The 16,288-nt window shown below is 40.4% G+C and overlaps 1 protein-coding gene across 4 annotated transcripts; it reads left to right on the forward strand.

The window, feature by feature from the left end:
• Positions 1-19: 19 nt before the first annotated feature.
• Positions 20-13,804, forward strand: Acat1 (Acetyl-CoA acetyltransferase 1). 4 transcript variants are annotated; one of them, XM_076173982.1, is made up of 10 exons: positions 20-129; positions 2,321-2,617; positions 5,111-5,266; positions 6,199-6,313; positions 6,637-6,812; positions 7,121-7,309; positions 8,942-9,099; positions 9,744-9,860; positions 10,766-10,847; positions 11,711-13,804. In XM_076173982.1, exons 1-10 carry the CDS (start codon positions 103-105, stop codon positions 11,897-11,899), a joined length of 1,506 nt encoding a protein of 501 aa, XP_076030097.1. In that variant the 5' UTR covers positions 20-102; the 3' UTR covers positions 11,900-13,804. The 4 variants fall into 4 exon arrangements, with proteins under 4 accessions (XP_076030097.1, XP_076030100.1, XP_076030098.1 ...); XM_076173985.1 differs by lacking the exon at positions 10,766-10,847 and having other exon boundaries at positions 11,711-11,853; XM_076173983.1 differs by lacking the exon at positions 11,711-13,804 and having other exon boundaries at positions 10,721-10,766.
• Positions 13,805-16,288: the final 2,484 nt, after the last annotated feature.

A 16,288-nucleotide genomic window follows, 5' to 3' on the forward strand; every position in this document is an offset into this window, starting at 1 on the left:
CAATATATACATTTCATAGATGGCGTCGTCTGCACTCGATTCGCTTCTGCGTACTGAAAACTAGTTGTTTTGGGGTGAAGCTACCGCGGAAATCAGAGAGAAATGTTGACTCCGCATCTATTTTCTAAGGTTTGGATAAACGTTAGAAATTACATTACAAGACTACACCGTCACAATTTTCTGATTTGGTCGGACATAGTCATTCTAACATATAGGTTCATCTTATCACCGTGTACATACATAACTCGAACGCTAACAATTGTTAAGTTTAGGAATTTCTAGATTTTGATTCCAACAAAAAGTTGTCATATTTGTTAAACTAGCATCAGTTAATTACCGTAAAACGTAAATGTGATGGAAAAATCTAGCATTTAGAACCTGAAATGAAACCATGATTATGATATTGCCGGCAGATTTTTACTTTCAACAGATCTCTAAATTCAGTCGTTCATCCAATGTTGGCGAACATTATGATTATACCTACGAACTGGTGGTCAGGCATACTTACGCTAGATTATTTTTCAGACATATTAGGCAGCCAAATCGTAATTAAGAACAAAGATGGTGCTGTCCATGGCATAACGGCGGACATCAGAGATAGGTGCGATAGATCAGTGTTCAATATATTTATTATATAAGCTAGCACCTAGGCTAATCGGTATGAACTATGATCGAACTGATTATTATAGATTTCAGACTTCATTCACAAACACAGCCATTCCGACATAGTAAGAAAACTTTACATGCACTTATCACCATATATACAACCTTATTGGGCAGGATTAAGGTATGATAATTATAGTGAGGTACAGAGGCTGCATTGTCCCTCAGTGACAGTGGAGATCCATCTCAGCTGTGTCGATATTAAATAACTTCAAACATTCACACATTTTACTCAGTGTTGGTCGTTACATAACATACTAGCTGAAGTAGCCTTGTGTTACACTCCATCACCTTACAAACATAACTTGAACTAAAGTAGTGCTGTACCTAAACTATCTACTGGATCCTCGTTTGAATTGCATCCCCAGACTCCTCTATCTAGCTATGCCTATGCCGGTCTCACTAATTGCCGATCAAACCGATAAAAACCGAACAAACCAACAAAACCCAAACAAGGACGGTTTTTGCTCAAATGCACACTTCTAAATATATATGGTTGCATTATTTGAACTATTTTCTTTAAAATGTGTGATTTCCATGTAATATGATTAAAGCGAAGTTACGTTTTTATCCTCTGCAAAATTACCGAACACAGCTACGATTCGTCCAGCCTGCCGTCTATGATCACTGGTGATATGAATCAAACTACACTCTTTTAAGTTTCTTACTGTTGTGTTATTAGTGTAATAGACTGCATATAGTTGAATTATTTCAACTATTTCCTTTAAAATGTGTGATTTTCATGTGATTTGACCAAAGAGAAGTTATGTTTTAGCCTCTGCAGTATGACCGACCACAGCTACAAATACCGTAACAAATTAGCATATGGTTGCATTATTTGAACTATTTCCTATAAAAGGTGTGACATTTTAAAGAAAATAGTTGAAATAATTCAACTATATGCAATCTATTACACTAATATCACAATAGTAAGAAACTTAAAAGAGTGTAGTTTGATCCATACCACCAGTGATCATAGACGGCGGGCTGGGTCGAATTGTAGCTGTGTTCGGTAATTTTGCAGAGGATAAAAAGGTAACTTCTCTTTGATCATATTACATGGAAATCACACATTTTAAAGAAAATAGTTCAAATAATGCAGTCATATATATTTAGAAGTGTGCATTTGAGCAAAAACCGTCCTTGTTTAGGTTTTGTTGGTATGTTCGGCTTTTATCGGTTTTGTTCGGTTTGTTTGGCAATTAGTGAGACCCTGCCTATGCTGTTGGAACTTAGCCAGAGACACAGACCTTGGCATCTCTTATCTAATCATAGTTTTTCATACGAGACTAGTGATATATTGGGATATTTATATATTTTTCTTTGTTACATTGGGCACACAAAGTTTTGTGATTCTTAAGACACTTCTAAAAATATAGTAGCATTTATTACATTTGTCTAGTAAGGTCTTGATGTTCATAAATATTTAGTAATGTTTGTATTCATGTAGAAAATTAAAATTTTAGATACAAATTGCTGAACTAGAATGTTAACATAATTTGTAATGTCATAGATAATCCATAGATTATACACTTGTTAAATGTAATTTGGTCCGAATTACTTTGAAGAATATCTTGTCGTACATAATTTGGATATTAAGGTATTTCTAAGAAAGTGTTGTGGTGTGTATTTATTTAATTCTACTCTCTTCTAACAGACCTGTTTGCGCCAGTTGAACCGCACTAGTGTAAGGGGTATCCATGATGTTGTCATTGTCAGTGCTGCAAGAACGCCCATGGGATCATTCCGATCCGCCCTAGCCTCATTCAGAGCCCCTGAACTAGGTTCCATTGCAATTAAAAATGCTGTAGAGAGGGCAGGTGTAGATCCGGCAGCTGTCCAAGAAGTGTACATGGGCAATGTATGTCAAGCTATGTGTAAGCAGGCCCCCACCAGACAAGCAGTGCTCTTTGCTGGACTCTCCAAAACCACACCCTGCACAACCATAAACAAGGTTTGTGCACATTTATGTTAAATCTAAGATTAGAGGGTAGGATGGCTAATCTCACATTAATGTCAGAGAGATGATAATGGAAGAGAAGGCAGTAAGGGGAAGATGGGCAGAATATTTTAGGGAGTTGCTAAATGTGAAGGAGGATAGGGAGGGAAAGATAGCTGCAGTGGGAAATGCTAAGAAAATGACCGTGATGAGTGAGGAAAATGGAGGAGAAATAAGGAAGGATGAAATAAAGGCAGTTGTTAAGATGATGAAAGCTGGTAAGGCACCTGGTCTGGATGGATGCCATGCAGAATGTCTAAAAAAAAAGGAGGTATAGTGATAGTGGACTGGCTGGTGAGGTTATTTAATGTTTGCTGGAGAGAGGGTAGAGTGCCGAAGGACTGGAGTAGTGCCTGTATAGTTCCACTTTACAAGGGAAAAGGGAACAAGTGTGAATGTAGTAGTTTCAGAGGGATTAGCTTGTTAAGTGTAGTTGGGAAGGCTTATGGGAGGATCTTGATTGAGAGGATTAGGAGAGGAACAGAGGGAGTAGTTGGTGAGGAACAGTGTGGATTTAGGACAGGTAGAGGTTGTGTAGATCAGATTTTTGTGGTAAGACAGATATGTGAGAAAGCTATAGGAAAGGGAAAGGATGTTTTTTGGGCCTTTATGGACCTGGAAAAGGCTTACGACAGGGTAGACAGAAAGGCACCGTGGGAGGTTTTGCGGATATACGGGATAGGAGGAAAGCTTTTAGGAGCTGTCAAGAATTTAGGGTATTTAGTATGGTAATTTAGGCTCTCTTGGATATATCCGCAATGCTCACTAACATTGGAATATTCTTCATTATTTTCATCATCATTGAATATTCTTCATTATTTTCATCATCAAAAATGCAAGGGTAGTGGGTCAGGGATTGGATATGGTTAAAGAAAATGGTGAAAAGTGGGAGGTGAGCCAGCTGTTGTTTGCGGACAACACTGCACTTGTGGCAGGATTGGAGGAGGGATTGAGGAAGTTGGTGACAGAGTTTGGGAGAGTATGTGATAGAAGAAAGCTAAAGATAAATGTGGATAAAAGTAAGGTGATGAGATGTACAAGGGGTGAAAGTGGCAGTAGACTGGAAGTGAGCATTAAGGGAGAGCGACTGGAGGAAGTGGATAGTTTTAGATACTTGGGTGCAAATGTGGCAGGAAAAGGTGGAGTGAAGGTGGAGGTAGAATGTAGATTGAGAGAAGCAAGTAAATGCCTTGGTGGATTAAAAAGTGTAATGAGGAATAGACATTTGGGAATGGATTCTAAGAGGAGACTGTATGAAGGAGTGATTGTGCCAACAGCACTGTATGGGGCAGAAACATGGAACATAAGAGAGGAAGAGAGAAGGAGTTTGAATGTGTTTGAGATGAGGTGTCTGAGAAGTATGATGGGGGTTACTAGGCTAGATAGAGTGAGAAATGAGGAGGTGAGGAGGAGAACAGGGGTGAAAAAGGATTTGAGAGATAGGGTTGATGAAAGAATATTAGGATGGTTTGGACACATGGAAAGAATGAGTGAAGAATGACTAGTAAAAGAGGTATGGAAGGCAGATGTGGAGGGAATGAACATGAGGGAACGTCCTAGGATGAGGTGGATGGATGGGGTGAAAGGGGCTTTGAGGAAGAGGGGAATGTCTGTTGAGGAAGGACGGGAGAGGACAGAAGACAGAGGTGAATGGAGAATGGTTGTATATGGATGATGTTGTGATGCATGTAGTGGAATGGGCAGGGGGAGGGGGGGAGGTAGTATGCGTGAGCAAAATTTGACGCAGCCCGAAGGGATTTCTCCCCGTCTTCTCCTTTTATGCATGGGGGGACAGAGAGGGGGGGGGTCGCCGATTTAATGAAGCAGCCTTGCTGTGGATGTGCTGTGTCTTGCAACATTGCTTCTGACCCAGGGCAGTGGACAGGGTGCAGGGATGACCCGTCATCCAGGAGGTGCTAAGATGAGAGGGAGGGTGGAGGGGAGTGGAGTGTATTCAGGGATGGAATGGGTGGAAATGATTTTATGCCTTTTCCTTTTTGGCTGCCTCCCTTGTAAGGGGGAAAAAGCCTTGGTATATGTATGTATGATTTTCATCAACTACTAACAACACTGGACTAACTGTTGCACTTACAGGAAAACTATAACTTAGGTTAGAAATTTGAGACCAAGTATATCATACTCATTGTATAAAAACTAGAGGTTGAGGATCCATAATTTGTATAAATCAATCAATCCGTTGCCCCAGGTCTCTAGAGATGTGTTAATGTTGACAATGGAAGGATCAGTGCAGGATCTTTACAATTATTTTGATTAATCTATAAATAATTCATAAATAAGGCTTTTTTTGGCACAATAGTTTATATTCATCAGCAAAGGAATCATGACTTTAACAGTATTTTGTGTCTATAAAAACTAAATTCTTACTGATTGATTTGTAATCTTTGTAACTAATTCTTACTGACTGATTCTTGATGTGTTCCTTTTAAGGTGTGTGCATCTGGCATGAAGTCAGTCATGATGGCTGCTCAATCCCTCATGTGCGGAAGTCAAGAAGTAATGGTAGCAGGTGGCATGGAGAGCATGTCCAATGTACCATACTACATGGCCCGTGGAGACTCGCCGTATGGAGGTGTGAAATTAGAAGTGAGTTTGTTGTCTTTGATTTTCTACTTCATGAATAAAGACTAGTGAAAAGAGTGTGGAAAACAGAAGTGAGTGGAAGGAGTTTGAAGGGAAGACAGAATGAGATGGATGGACAGGGTTCAATAGGAACTGGATGCGAGAAGAATTTCTGTCGAGCAAAGAAGAAAGAGTGTGGAAGATAGTGACTACATGAGGAAATAACATGGCTGGAAGGAAGAGTTTTTGTCAGCCTCATTTCTTGAGTGGATAAGGGAGGGTTGCCATGTATGTACATAAATATACCAAGGGCATTCTCCCCCTTACCAGGGAGGTAGCCAAAGCCAGGTTGCCATGTAATGAAGAAATAAACCAGCTTTGGTTGATGGGACATGCTGTAGAAGTGCTATGTCTTGCTACATTGCCTCTAACCTGAGCAGTGTGGCAGGAGACAGTAATGACCCTTTATCCATGAAGTTCTAAGATGGGAGGAACATTAGATAGGTTTTTAGATAGCTGTAGGGTGAGTGTACATTTGATGACCCCCCCCCATATCTATCTATCTATCTATCTCTCTCTCTCTCTCTCTCTCTCTCTCTCTCTCTCTCTCTCTCTCTCTCTCTCTCTCTCTCTCTCTCTCTCTCTCTCTCTCTCTCTCTCTCTCTCTCTCTCTCTCTCTCTCTCTCTCTCTCTCTCTCTCTCTCTCTCTCTCTCTCTCTCTCTCCATCTTTCTTTCTCTCTCCCTCTTTCTCTTTTGCTCTCTCTCTCTCTCTCTTTTGCTCTCTCTCTCTCTCTCTCTCTCTCTCTCTCTCTCTCTCTCTCTCTCTCTCTCTCTCTCTCTCTTTTGCTCTCTCTCTCTCTCTCTCTCTCTCTCTCTCTCTCTCTCTCTCTCTCTCTCTCTCTCTCTCTCTCTCTCTTATATTACATGTAGTACCCCTGATTTTAATTTCTTGCAGGATGGTATTGTGTTTGATGGTCTGACAGATGTGTACAATAAATTCCACATGGGCAATTGTGGTGAAAACACTGCAAAGAAATTGGGCATCACAAGAGAAGATCAGGACGAGTATGGTAAGCAAGCATAATATTTTAATTATTCAGACATCAGATAATTTAACCACAATCTCTGACTTTTGGGTTTGCTGTGGAAGAAATGCTTTGCTGCATTGCTGTTGACCCAAGCAGTTTGGTGCAAGACGGGGCAACTCTTCATCCCTAAAGTGCCAAAATGGGAGGGGCGGTTGAGTGGATTTTGTTTTTGGTGCAAGTGTGTGTGTGTGTGTTTTGACTAGGCCACCCCCCATATATAAAGGGTAAAGGGTTATTAGTGTGTGTGTGTGTGTGTGTGTGTTACGCTTCCTGAAATTATGTCAGGTATCATTTTAATTTTACAGGTTTAAATAGTTATAAAAAATCAGCAGCTGCCTGGAAGGCTGGAGTATTCAAGGATGAAGTGGTTCCCGTTACAATCCCTGGCAAACGTGGCAAACCTGACATTACCGTGTCAGAAGATGAAGAATACAAGAAAGTGAACTTTGATAAATTCAAAAAACTAGCTACAGTGTTTCAGGTGTGTTGGTGTGATCACCTCGTGCCATGTAGTCTAGAAATGTGTACAATCCTGATGCGTGGTGCCATAGCTGTACATTGTTCATCAGATTTTGTTAACTTGTTTGTGTATGTGTGTTTTGTCTTCATTAGGATTGGCTATCTTTATTGTACTTAAGTTGCTGAGTAATGACCATATTTCAATGGGGATGCCCGCAATGCTCCAATAATCAAGCCAAGTGGGACTTGCCAGATATGAATGAATTCATGCATGAGACGTGGGTACTTTTATATGTGTTGACACAAAGTTAAAACTTTGAATTATTGCAGCGTGAAGGAGGAACTGTAACAGCTGGAAATGCTTCAACTCTCAATGATGGAGCAGCTGCTTGCGTGCTCATGACAGCAGAAGCAGCAGAGCGCCATGGCGTCAAACCTCTTGCACGTATTATTGGATTCTGTGATGCTGCTACTGATCCCATTGATTTCCCCATTGCACCAGCACATGCTACACCAAAGGTAAAAAGTCAATATACTGTAGTTTACTTACTATATGGGGGGACAGAGAGGAGGGGTCGCCGAATTTATGAAGCAGCCTTGCTGTGGATGTGCTGTGTCTTGCGACACTGCTGCTGACCCAGGGCAGTGGACAGGATGCAGGGATGACCCATCATCCAGGAGGTGCCAAGATTAGAGGGAGGGTGGAGGGGAGTGGAATATATAGGAAATGAAATGGGTGGGAGTGGTTTCTATGCCTTTTTCTTTTTATCTACCCCCCTGTGTAAGGGGAAATATCCTTTGGTATATGTATGTATGTACTATATAAATACTTTCTCCCTTATAAGGTGGCTCGATAAATCAGCACACACCCATGTCATGCATGTTAAAACTAGTTTCGTTTCAACCTAATGATATTTTAACCACTTCCATACGGTGACGCCTACATAGGCGTCATGAGGAGCAAGTGGGTACGTGATGATGCCGACATCAGCGTCTTCATTATATTTATTGTAGTCGTACCTACGTAACCTCCATTCTCTCTAAACTGGCTTCATCATATTTTCTATGGTTATCAAAATTCACGGGTGAAAGAGAACGAACGACTGAGCACTGACTTTAGTTTTTATAATGCGATTATTATGACACAACATCGCACGTCAGGCAGCTATTGCTGCCAGACGTGCGATGTGCCCCAGAGTGAAAAGGTTAAAATCAAATTTATTGGCCACTGGGTTATTTTTTATTATGAAGTGGGTGTGCATTGACTCAGCTACCCCTCATCCAAGGAGGGACAGGGCCTTGGGTATGCATGGGTATGGCTGGATATGATAAAAGCAATAGAGTTAGGAAATGTGGAGGCAAGGCAAAGGGCAGAGATATGAAAGAAGCTGTTGGATAAGACACATCAGAAACTGCTGAGGTGGTGTCTGTATATGAAAAGAATGAATCTGGAACAACTAGTCAAAAAGAGTATATAAATCCAAAGTGGATGGAGTGAGTTTGTGAAGAAGACAAAAAATAATGTGGATGGATATAATGAAAGGACCTTTGTATGTATGTCTATTATGCAAAGGAAAAAGTGTAAAAGATAGTGAGTGGATAATGGGAAATCTTCATCTGCTTCATAAGTTATTTTGAATGGATGTAAAAGTTGGTTGCCATGTGATGAACCAGTGAGAGTCGACCAGCTCCAGCTATGGAGGAGCTGTACCATGTTTCATTATGTGTGATTCAGGCATTGTGATGGGACAGGAACAATCCTTCATCCCAGAAGTGCTGAAGAGTGTTATGAGAAATGTGTATTTGGGATGAATGTATGTCTGAAGTAATTGCAATATAGCATTGTGTGGAGCAGAGACAAGGGAGGGAGAAAGGAGGGATAGTAGAAATTTAAATTTATTTGCATTTGTCTTTAAGTAGAGTTTAGTATCCAGTTACAGGAATGCTACGTGAGCCAATCCATAAGGGGTGTTGTTAAAGTTTTTAAGTATTAATTGAATAAAACTTGTGTAGTCAGTATTCCATACAGGGAAACATTGCAGTACACCTGTTAATATAAACATAGATAATCGCTGTTGTATTCTGTACATACAAGAACTCTGCGTCCATGTCTGGTTAGTGGTTTCTTTAATTTTTGTTCCTTTCCCCCAGCTGCTGGAAATGACAGGAGTACATAAGGATGATGTAGCGATGTGGGAAGTCAATGAGGCATTTTCAGTCGTTGTTCTGGCCAACATAAAAATGTGTGACCTGGATCCTGCCAAGGTCAACATCCATGGTGGTGCTGTCTCCTTGGGTCACCCTATTGGGTAAGCTTTCATATTTCAGTATATATTACTTCTTTTCATCTGCGTGTTTCCAGAGTATGCAGGATGTTAAATAGGGTTTCATTGTGTATGAAGCAGGTTATATTATGACTTGTCCATCCCTTTATAAGTGGGAGAGGGCCTTTGGCATGTTTATGTGTGTGTGTGTGTGTATATACTGTAGTCATATGTTATCACATATCCCTCTGAACTCAGTGGTAAGCTTGATATATTTTGCTCTGGATGGTGGCAGTTTAATTCAGTAGGGGGAGATTCCGGGGAGAAAAAGAGGTGGGGTGAGGGCCACATATGAGGTCAAAGAAACTTAATGCAATATTTTTTTGAGTGATGTATGTTTGCTCTTATTTCTGCCCCTTGGAAGTTTAATGAAGTGGCCTTGCTGTGGATGTGCTGTGTCTTGTGACACTGCTTCTGATCCAGGGCAGTGGGCAAGATGCAGGGATGACCCATCATCCAGGAGGTGCCAAGAGAAGAGGGAGGGAAGAGGGTGAAAGGGAGTGGATTATGATAGGGATGGAATGGGTGGAAGTGGTGCCTTTTTTTTTGGTTCCTTTTATAAGGGAGATGAGGGCCTTTGGTATATGTATGTATGGAAGTTTAATGCAATATCTGTTCCCTATTTCCAGAATGTCTGGTGCAAGGATAGTGGGTCACCTAGCCCATGCTCTGCAACCAGGGCAGAAGGGTGTGGCATCCATTTGCAATGGAGGAGGAGGAGCTTCTGCAATCATGCTAGAGAAGTTGTAAGTGGCTCTCCACTTGGCCTTACTCAGGGGTTGCCTGGACTGAACATTTTTCCCAGATTGTTCAGACTAATTCAGAGTTTTTAAAATGAGGGTGTTGTTGTTGTTGTAGCAGCTCAATGCAATTTGATACTAAGTTGGAAATAGACTTCATTAATGTGAAATGGTGAGGGTAGGTTTAATTATATAGGTATTTTTTCATAAGCCATGATATTTCAGGATCTGTTTGATGTAATTTGAGTGACAAAATAAATTATTTTTTATAACTAGTTCATTCTTTCCCTTTTTGAGTATTGAGAAATGTTATTTAAACTGGATCATGAGAATTTTCATATGAAAAAAAATATTGAACAGTTATTGTAACCACACAAATGAGTGTCTAATTTTACTTTGTTTACATAATTATGGTTTCCAGGAACTAATTACTATTTTTTCACCTCTGTACAGACTTCATCAATAAATTGAAGTAACTGGTAAATGGCCTTAAAATCTGTAATCTAGACTCCTTACTTACTCATCTGTAGTTGATGTTTTAGGAACTATAGTGACGTCCCAGTTGACCAAGTCAGTGGGCATTCTATAGTGACTGAAGACTAATTTCCACTCAAAAAATAATGCTGATCACTTTCAACTTCAACTATCCCTCCATTCCTTTACCAATTCTATGGCTCCGTCTCTTTAGTGGGATATCACCCTCAATGATGGAGGGTTTGTTATTTTTAACAAAATGTTAAATCCTCCATCAAACCACATCAGTGAAAGCTTCATGAAATTCCAAAAATATGTTAAAAAGATGGAATAATAAAAACAAAAAACATCAACTTGTATTGACTGTGTTTTCCTCGTTTCTAACTAATTAGAAATTTGGTCAAGGTAAGAAATTGGTTATGATATTCTTCCTGCAGAAGCCATCCAAAAACCACCACCAAACCAACCCTGACACTTTTCACAAAGGATCCCTGCCCTCTCTGTGAAGTCGCACTTGAGGTATAGTGCCACGGAATTTTCATTTTTGTGGTTGATGTGGGTGGATGCTTTGACTCGGATACTCTCCAGTAAGGGGGAAAAAGCCTTTGGTGTGTGTATGTAATCCTTGACCTTGATGGCCTAGATGTACAATACACCAAAGGCTTTTTTCCCCCCTTACAAGGGAGGTAGCAAAATCAAAAGGCAATTACCTACTCCCACCCATTTATTTCCCATCCATTCCACTCCCATTCACCACCCATTCTTCCCCCTCAGCCTAGTTATAGCTGAATAAAATCATGGTATTATCTAGAACATGTATTAACTTTGACAGTAAAGCCACCTCTAGTACCTGAATTACAAAAGTTGTGAAAGAACATGTACCAATATAGAGCATACAATTATAGGTTTCATGACAGAAGACGGGTGAATGGAGAAATGTTGTATATGGATGATATTGTGATTGCATGAGGTGGAATGGGTGGGGTGAGGTAGTATGTGTGAGCAAAATTTGACGCAGCCCGAAGGGATTTCTCCCCATCTTCTTTTATGCAATGGGGGGTCGCCGATTTAATGAAGCGGCCTTGCTGTGGATGTGCTGTGTCTTGCAACACTGCTTCTAACCCAGGGCAGTGGACAAGGTGCAGGGATGACCTGTCATCCAGGAGGTGCTAAGATAAGAGGGAGGGTGGAGGGGTGTGGAGTGTATTCAGGGATGAAATGGGTGGAAATGATTTTATGCCTTTTCCTTTTTGGCTACCTCCCTTGTAAGGGGGGAAAAGCCTTGGTATATGTATGTATGACAGAAATTCATATATTAAACTATAATCTTTTATACTTCTATGAAAGCACATGCCATAACTTGGGTTTCCTTTTTCCAACAGGTGCTAGAACCCCTAAGACATCGATTCAACCTGGTGGAGGTGGATATAGAAGAGGAGGAGAATCAAAAATGGTACAACCTTTATAAATACGAAATACCAGTCTTCCACTTTGAGGGTCAGTTTTTGATGAAACACAGATCTAATTATGAACTTCTTAAGAAAAAATTGGATCAGTGGGAAGAAAGTTGATAATAACATACTGTAGTGTTATTAATAATACATGATCCTAAATTTATGCAAGACAACCATATGGTTAATATCAACCGTCTCTTGAATGGAACAAGTTCCTAAGTTTGAATTTCTAATGTCCATGGCTTAAGCCACTAGAGGAAGGCAGATGAGATGTAGATATAGAAATTATTTAATTGTTGCCTCAGGTTTCACCAAGTGGAAAACCTGCAGCCCCGCATTGGCTGGAAACAGTCCTCAGACCCTTTCACAGATCTCTGGAAAGAAATTTGGATTGTTGACGGTGTTTCATTTGGCTGCATTTACACCAAGTGAATCAAATCTATTCAGTTCATGAAGAATCAACATGATTCATAAATCATATTGATTCGCCACACTGGTTTCGATGTAACTTTACACCAGGTGAATTGTGTCAATTCAAATCATGCTGATTCGCCTGATGTAAACAGTTGCATCAAAGCTAGTGTGGCGAACCAACACGATTCATGAATTATGTTGATTCTTCAAGAATGATTCAATTTGCTTGGTGTAAAAGCAACCTTAGTGTAGGACTTTCCATGTCACTATTTGAAAGTGGTAGGGGAAGATGAGCAGTTGTAGTCCTCAGCTCTCTTATGTGTGAAAAAATGTAAGAATTATAATAGAAATTGAGAAAGGGAGATCTTGGACCCAGTCCGGAGATTAAGTGTCCGTCCCTCAGGGTTTCACCTCCTAATGGAGGTAAGGAGGTTGACAGGTTTTGAAAATGGGTAGCTTCAATGTCCATCTTGCAGGATCACCACATGTGAGTATCCATCATTAGTCCTGGTATAGATATTTAGGGATGAAATCAAAGAGTTGTGTGAAAGAATGGTTGTACCCATGATGATATATGAAGTAGACTTGATAAGCAAAAATAAATAAATAAAATTAAGTCAATTTTGAGATGAAGTATTAGAAAAATTGTGATAGATGTTGCAAAGAATGCCAAGTGTGAGAAATGCGGAGGTGCGACAGAGAACAGCTAGGAAGAGAGCTGTTGGATGGGGTACAACAAAGTGCTGAGGTGATTTGAACATTGGAAAGAAAGAACAAGGAAAGACTAGCAGGATGTGGAAAGCAAAGTGGATGGATTGAGTTAACTTGATAGGATGACTGAAAATGAGATGGATGGATAGGGTGAAGGGGCTTGGGATGCATGTGGAATATCTGTAGTGCAGGAAAGACGAGAATGCAAAAGAGGAGTGAATGGAGGGAGACTATTAATGAGTGAATAAAGAGATGGCGCAATTCGAAGTGTCGTTTTTCTCGTTAGATTTTCAATTTATTTAGAGTGGGTATCACATAGAGAAATGATGTGGGTAAACCAGGTCCATCCATCAGGCTATGCTGTAGAAGTGCTGTGCCTTTGCATTTCTTTTGGCACAATCAGCATGGTAGGGGACAGCAATTCTATTCAGATAGGAGGCTTGGTTGACTGGGCAATTGATTTTTAAGCTATTGCCCTTTGGGAAGAAAAAAAAACTTATGTATATTGAAATGTTCTCACTTCAGAGAAGTAATATCAAGGAAGAAAGAAAAAGAAAGCAGCTCAATATTTTATAAGTCGACTTTCTGTGTACTGCCTACTACTGGATCTACATGACCTTTCATATTATGTAGAAGTTAGATTTATAATCAGATCAGTAGGTTTGGAGAAAAAAAAAAACTTCTTAGTAGCAACTATGGTCCTGTAGATTTTCAGTAGGTTGTTAAGAAGTGAATTTGTTATAAATATTTTTATTTAGGGGCAATTTGCATTATTTAGTAGATGTCACTGGAACTCAAATTGTATCATACTGTGCCAAACCTTTTTCATAGTCTATGGTTTGCAAATGTAATTATCAACAGTTACAGTTGTTGCTGAAATAAATGACTCGAAAACTCTTTTGTTGAATCTTTAATCAAACTTGGACTTTATTTATATGTTCTTTGCCTTAAGGCTCCCCCAAGGTCCCTCATTAACCCATTAAACTCCGATGACAAGATGTCTTGTCATTTGGTCAAATAAAACAAAAAATCATAAAACACCAAAATGTTTGATCAAATACCAGAAAAATATGACGTCAATCCTCGCTTCGCTCGCAGCGAAGCGAGGATTGACGTAATATTTTTCTGGTGTTTGATCAAACATTTTGGTGTTTTATGATTTTTTGTTTTATTTGACCAAATGACAAGACATCTTGTCATCTGAGTTTAATGGGTTAAGATGGGAGCTATCCACAAGATAATGTGACAGACTGCAACTAATGTTGTACCTCCCATGACTGATCAGTCTGGAAAACCATTTATACAATGACTATTATGTGACATACAGTGTATAGAAATAATTGATTAATTGTTGCCTTAAGTTTCACAAAGTGGAAAACCCACAGCCCCACCATGGCTGGCAGCAGTCCTTGGAACCTCCCACAGATGTGTAAGTGTGGGGCTGTTACTATGTCACAAGCAGAAAGTAATAGGGAGAGAAGAACAGTTACTGGTTTTCAGGCCTCTGAGTATGTGTAAAAAAAGTAAGAAATACAGCAGAAGGTGACTGAAATCTTGAGCCCAGTCACCCTTCAGGGCTGCACCACCTTATGGATGTGAGGGTGGTTGATCAATTTTGAAAATGAGCTGCTCTGCTCTTCATGTTGCACAACCAACACATGTATGGATCAATCAGTCTATTACCCCTGGTGTCTCTTGCAAAAGATTTGCAGCCTTTCTTGTATGGAAATAGGGATTAATAAATCCAAATGATCTACAACAGACACCAGAAGCAACAGACTTATAAATGTATTTGCAATGTGGCTAGACATGGTAGAAGGGCCAGGGGTCCCCTCATATATGGCTAGGTCATGAGTATCACCACTAGTTCTTCTCCCATTCCTTCCTTGGGAGGTGTTGTGTCTTGTTACATTACTTCTGAACAAAGCAGTAGGTGGAAGACAGGAATGACTTTTCATCCGCAAGGAGTTAAGACAGAAGGGACAACAAATGGTTTTGGATGGGTGATGGGTGGGTGTATACCTTGACTAGGCCACTCTCTTATAGGGGAAAAAGATCCTTCAGGTTTATATATATATACATACCTTTAGCAAGGTGAGGTTGCTTGTTATCAGTGCTCCCAATTCCTTGAATGCGTCTTGCAACAAAGAATGAGTGTGTGATAATTGTACTGACCCCAACACATAGCTACCCATGGTGTTTGGGGAAGATGTAAGGACAGAGTCATAGGAGTAGTAAATGAGAGATGTATGTCAGGTAATGGGTAGCAAAAAGAAAGTTAATTGGCTTGGCATTCTTCTGTGAGTGGAGGTTAGCTTCTTGTTGGCGTCCATCTGTCTTGGGAGACAATGGAATGTGTGCCTTTGATTTGGTTTCTACATAATAAGAATGATATAACATGATAATAATAACAATAATAATGATAATAATTCATACATATACCAAGGGCTTTTTCCCCCTTACAAGGGAGATATCCAAAGTTAAAATGCATAATTCCACTCCTACCCATATCATCCCCACCCACTCTCCTCCCATTCCCCACCCCTCCCTCCCTCTTTTTTTGGCTCCTGGATGATGGATCATCCTTCCATCTTACCAATTGCCCTGGGTCAGAAGTAATCCAGCAAGATGAAATGTCTGATCTAACCCATAATAATGTCCATATAACCCATAGTACTGATGATGATTAATAAATTGAGTTGCAATGTCTGCTGTGGCTGTACAGTCCAATCCTGGAGAAGTAAGTTCTGTTGCAGTTACTACATTTGAAGTCTGCACCTGACTCTATGAGTGTAGATGATGCCCTCTGCTGTCTATGCTCTTTGCCCACTGGTCCTCGCTCTTCTGTTCATACCTCTGAACAGCAACTACGACAGTCTTTCTTCAACTGCTGTGGTCTGCAGCAGCAATCTCCCAATTAGATGGGTTGATGCTGCCTGCCTTCATGTCACACTCACAGGTGTCTATGCAGAGCAAGGCAGGTCTTGAGCCAATGGCAAGCTCCCCAAACAACATATCTTTGGGAATTCACCCATCTTCCTTTTGACTAATGTGGTCCAGCCAGTGAAGGTATCATTGGGTGAGTAGAGCAAACATGCTTGGGATATTCACTTCTACCAGGACAATCGTGTTGGGAATGTGGTCTTGCCAAGTGATACACAAGAGTCTTCTGAGGCAGTGCAGGTGGAATGTGTTTAATCTGCACTCTTAGTGGGCATAGAGGGTCCAAGATTTGCTGCCATAAAGCAATGTACTGAGCACACAGCATGTGTTGTTCCAGACCCTTTTGGCCAAGTGAGCCTTCACTGATGCTACCTTTCCAACTCTCTTGTTCTCCTCACTGTCCAGGGAGAAGTTGTTGGAGATGGTGGAGCCAAGGTA

Source organism: Oratosquilla oratoria, chromosome 35 (genome assembly GCF_046742065.1).
Source record: "Oratosquilla oratoria isolate Oo_2021 chromosome 35, ASM4674206v1, whole genome shotgun sequence".
NCBI classification, from domain to species: Eukaryota; Metazoa; Arthropoda; class Malacostraca; order Stomatopoda; family Squillidae; genus Oratosquilla; species Oratosquilla oratoria.

What these genes read in the sequence shown, in the direction of transcription:
- Acat1 (XM_076173982.1), top strand. Translation starts at nt 103, where the DNA reads ATGTTGACTCCGCATCTATTTTCTAAG. An exon ending in CTCCGCATCTATTTTCTAAG is followed by an intron (nt 130 to 2,320) that starts GTTTGGATAAAC and finishes CTCTTCTAACAG; the next exon opens with ACCTGTTTGCGCCAGTTGAA. An exon ending in ATGGAGGTGTGAAATTAGAA is followed by an intron (nt 5,267 to 6,198) that starts GTGAGTTTGTTG and finishes AATTTCTTGCAG; the next exon opens with GATGGTATTGTGTTTGATGG.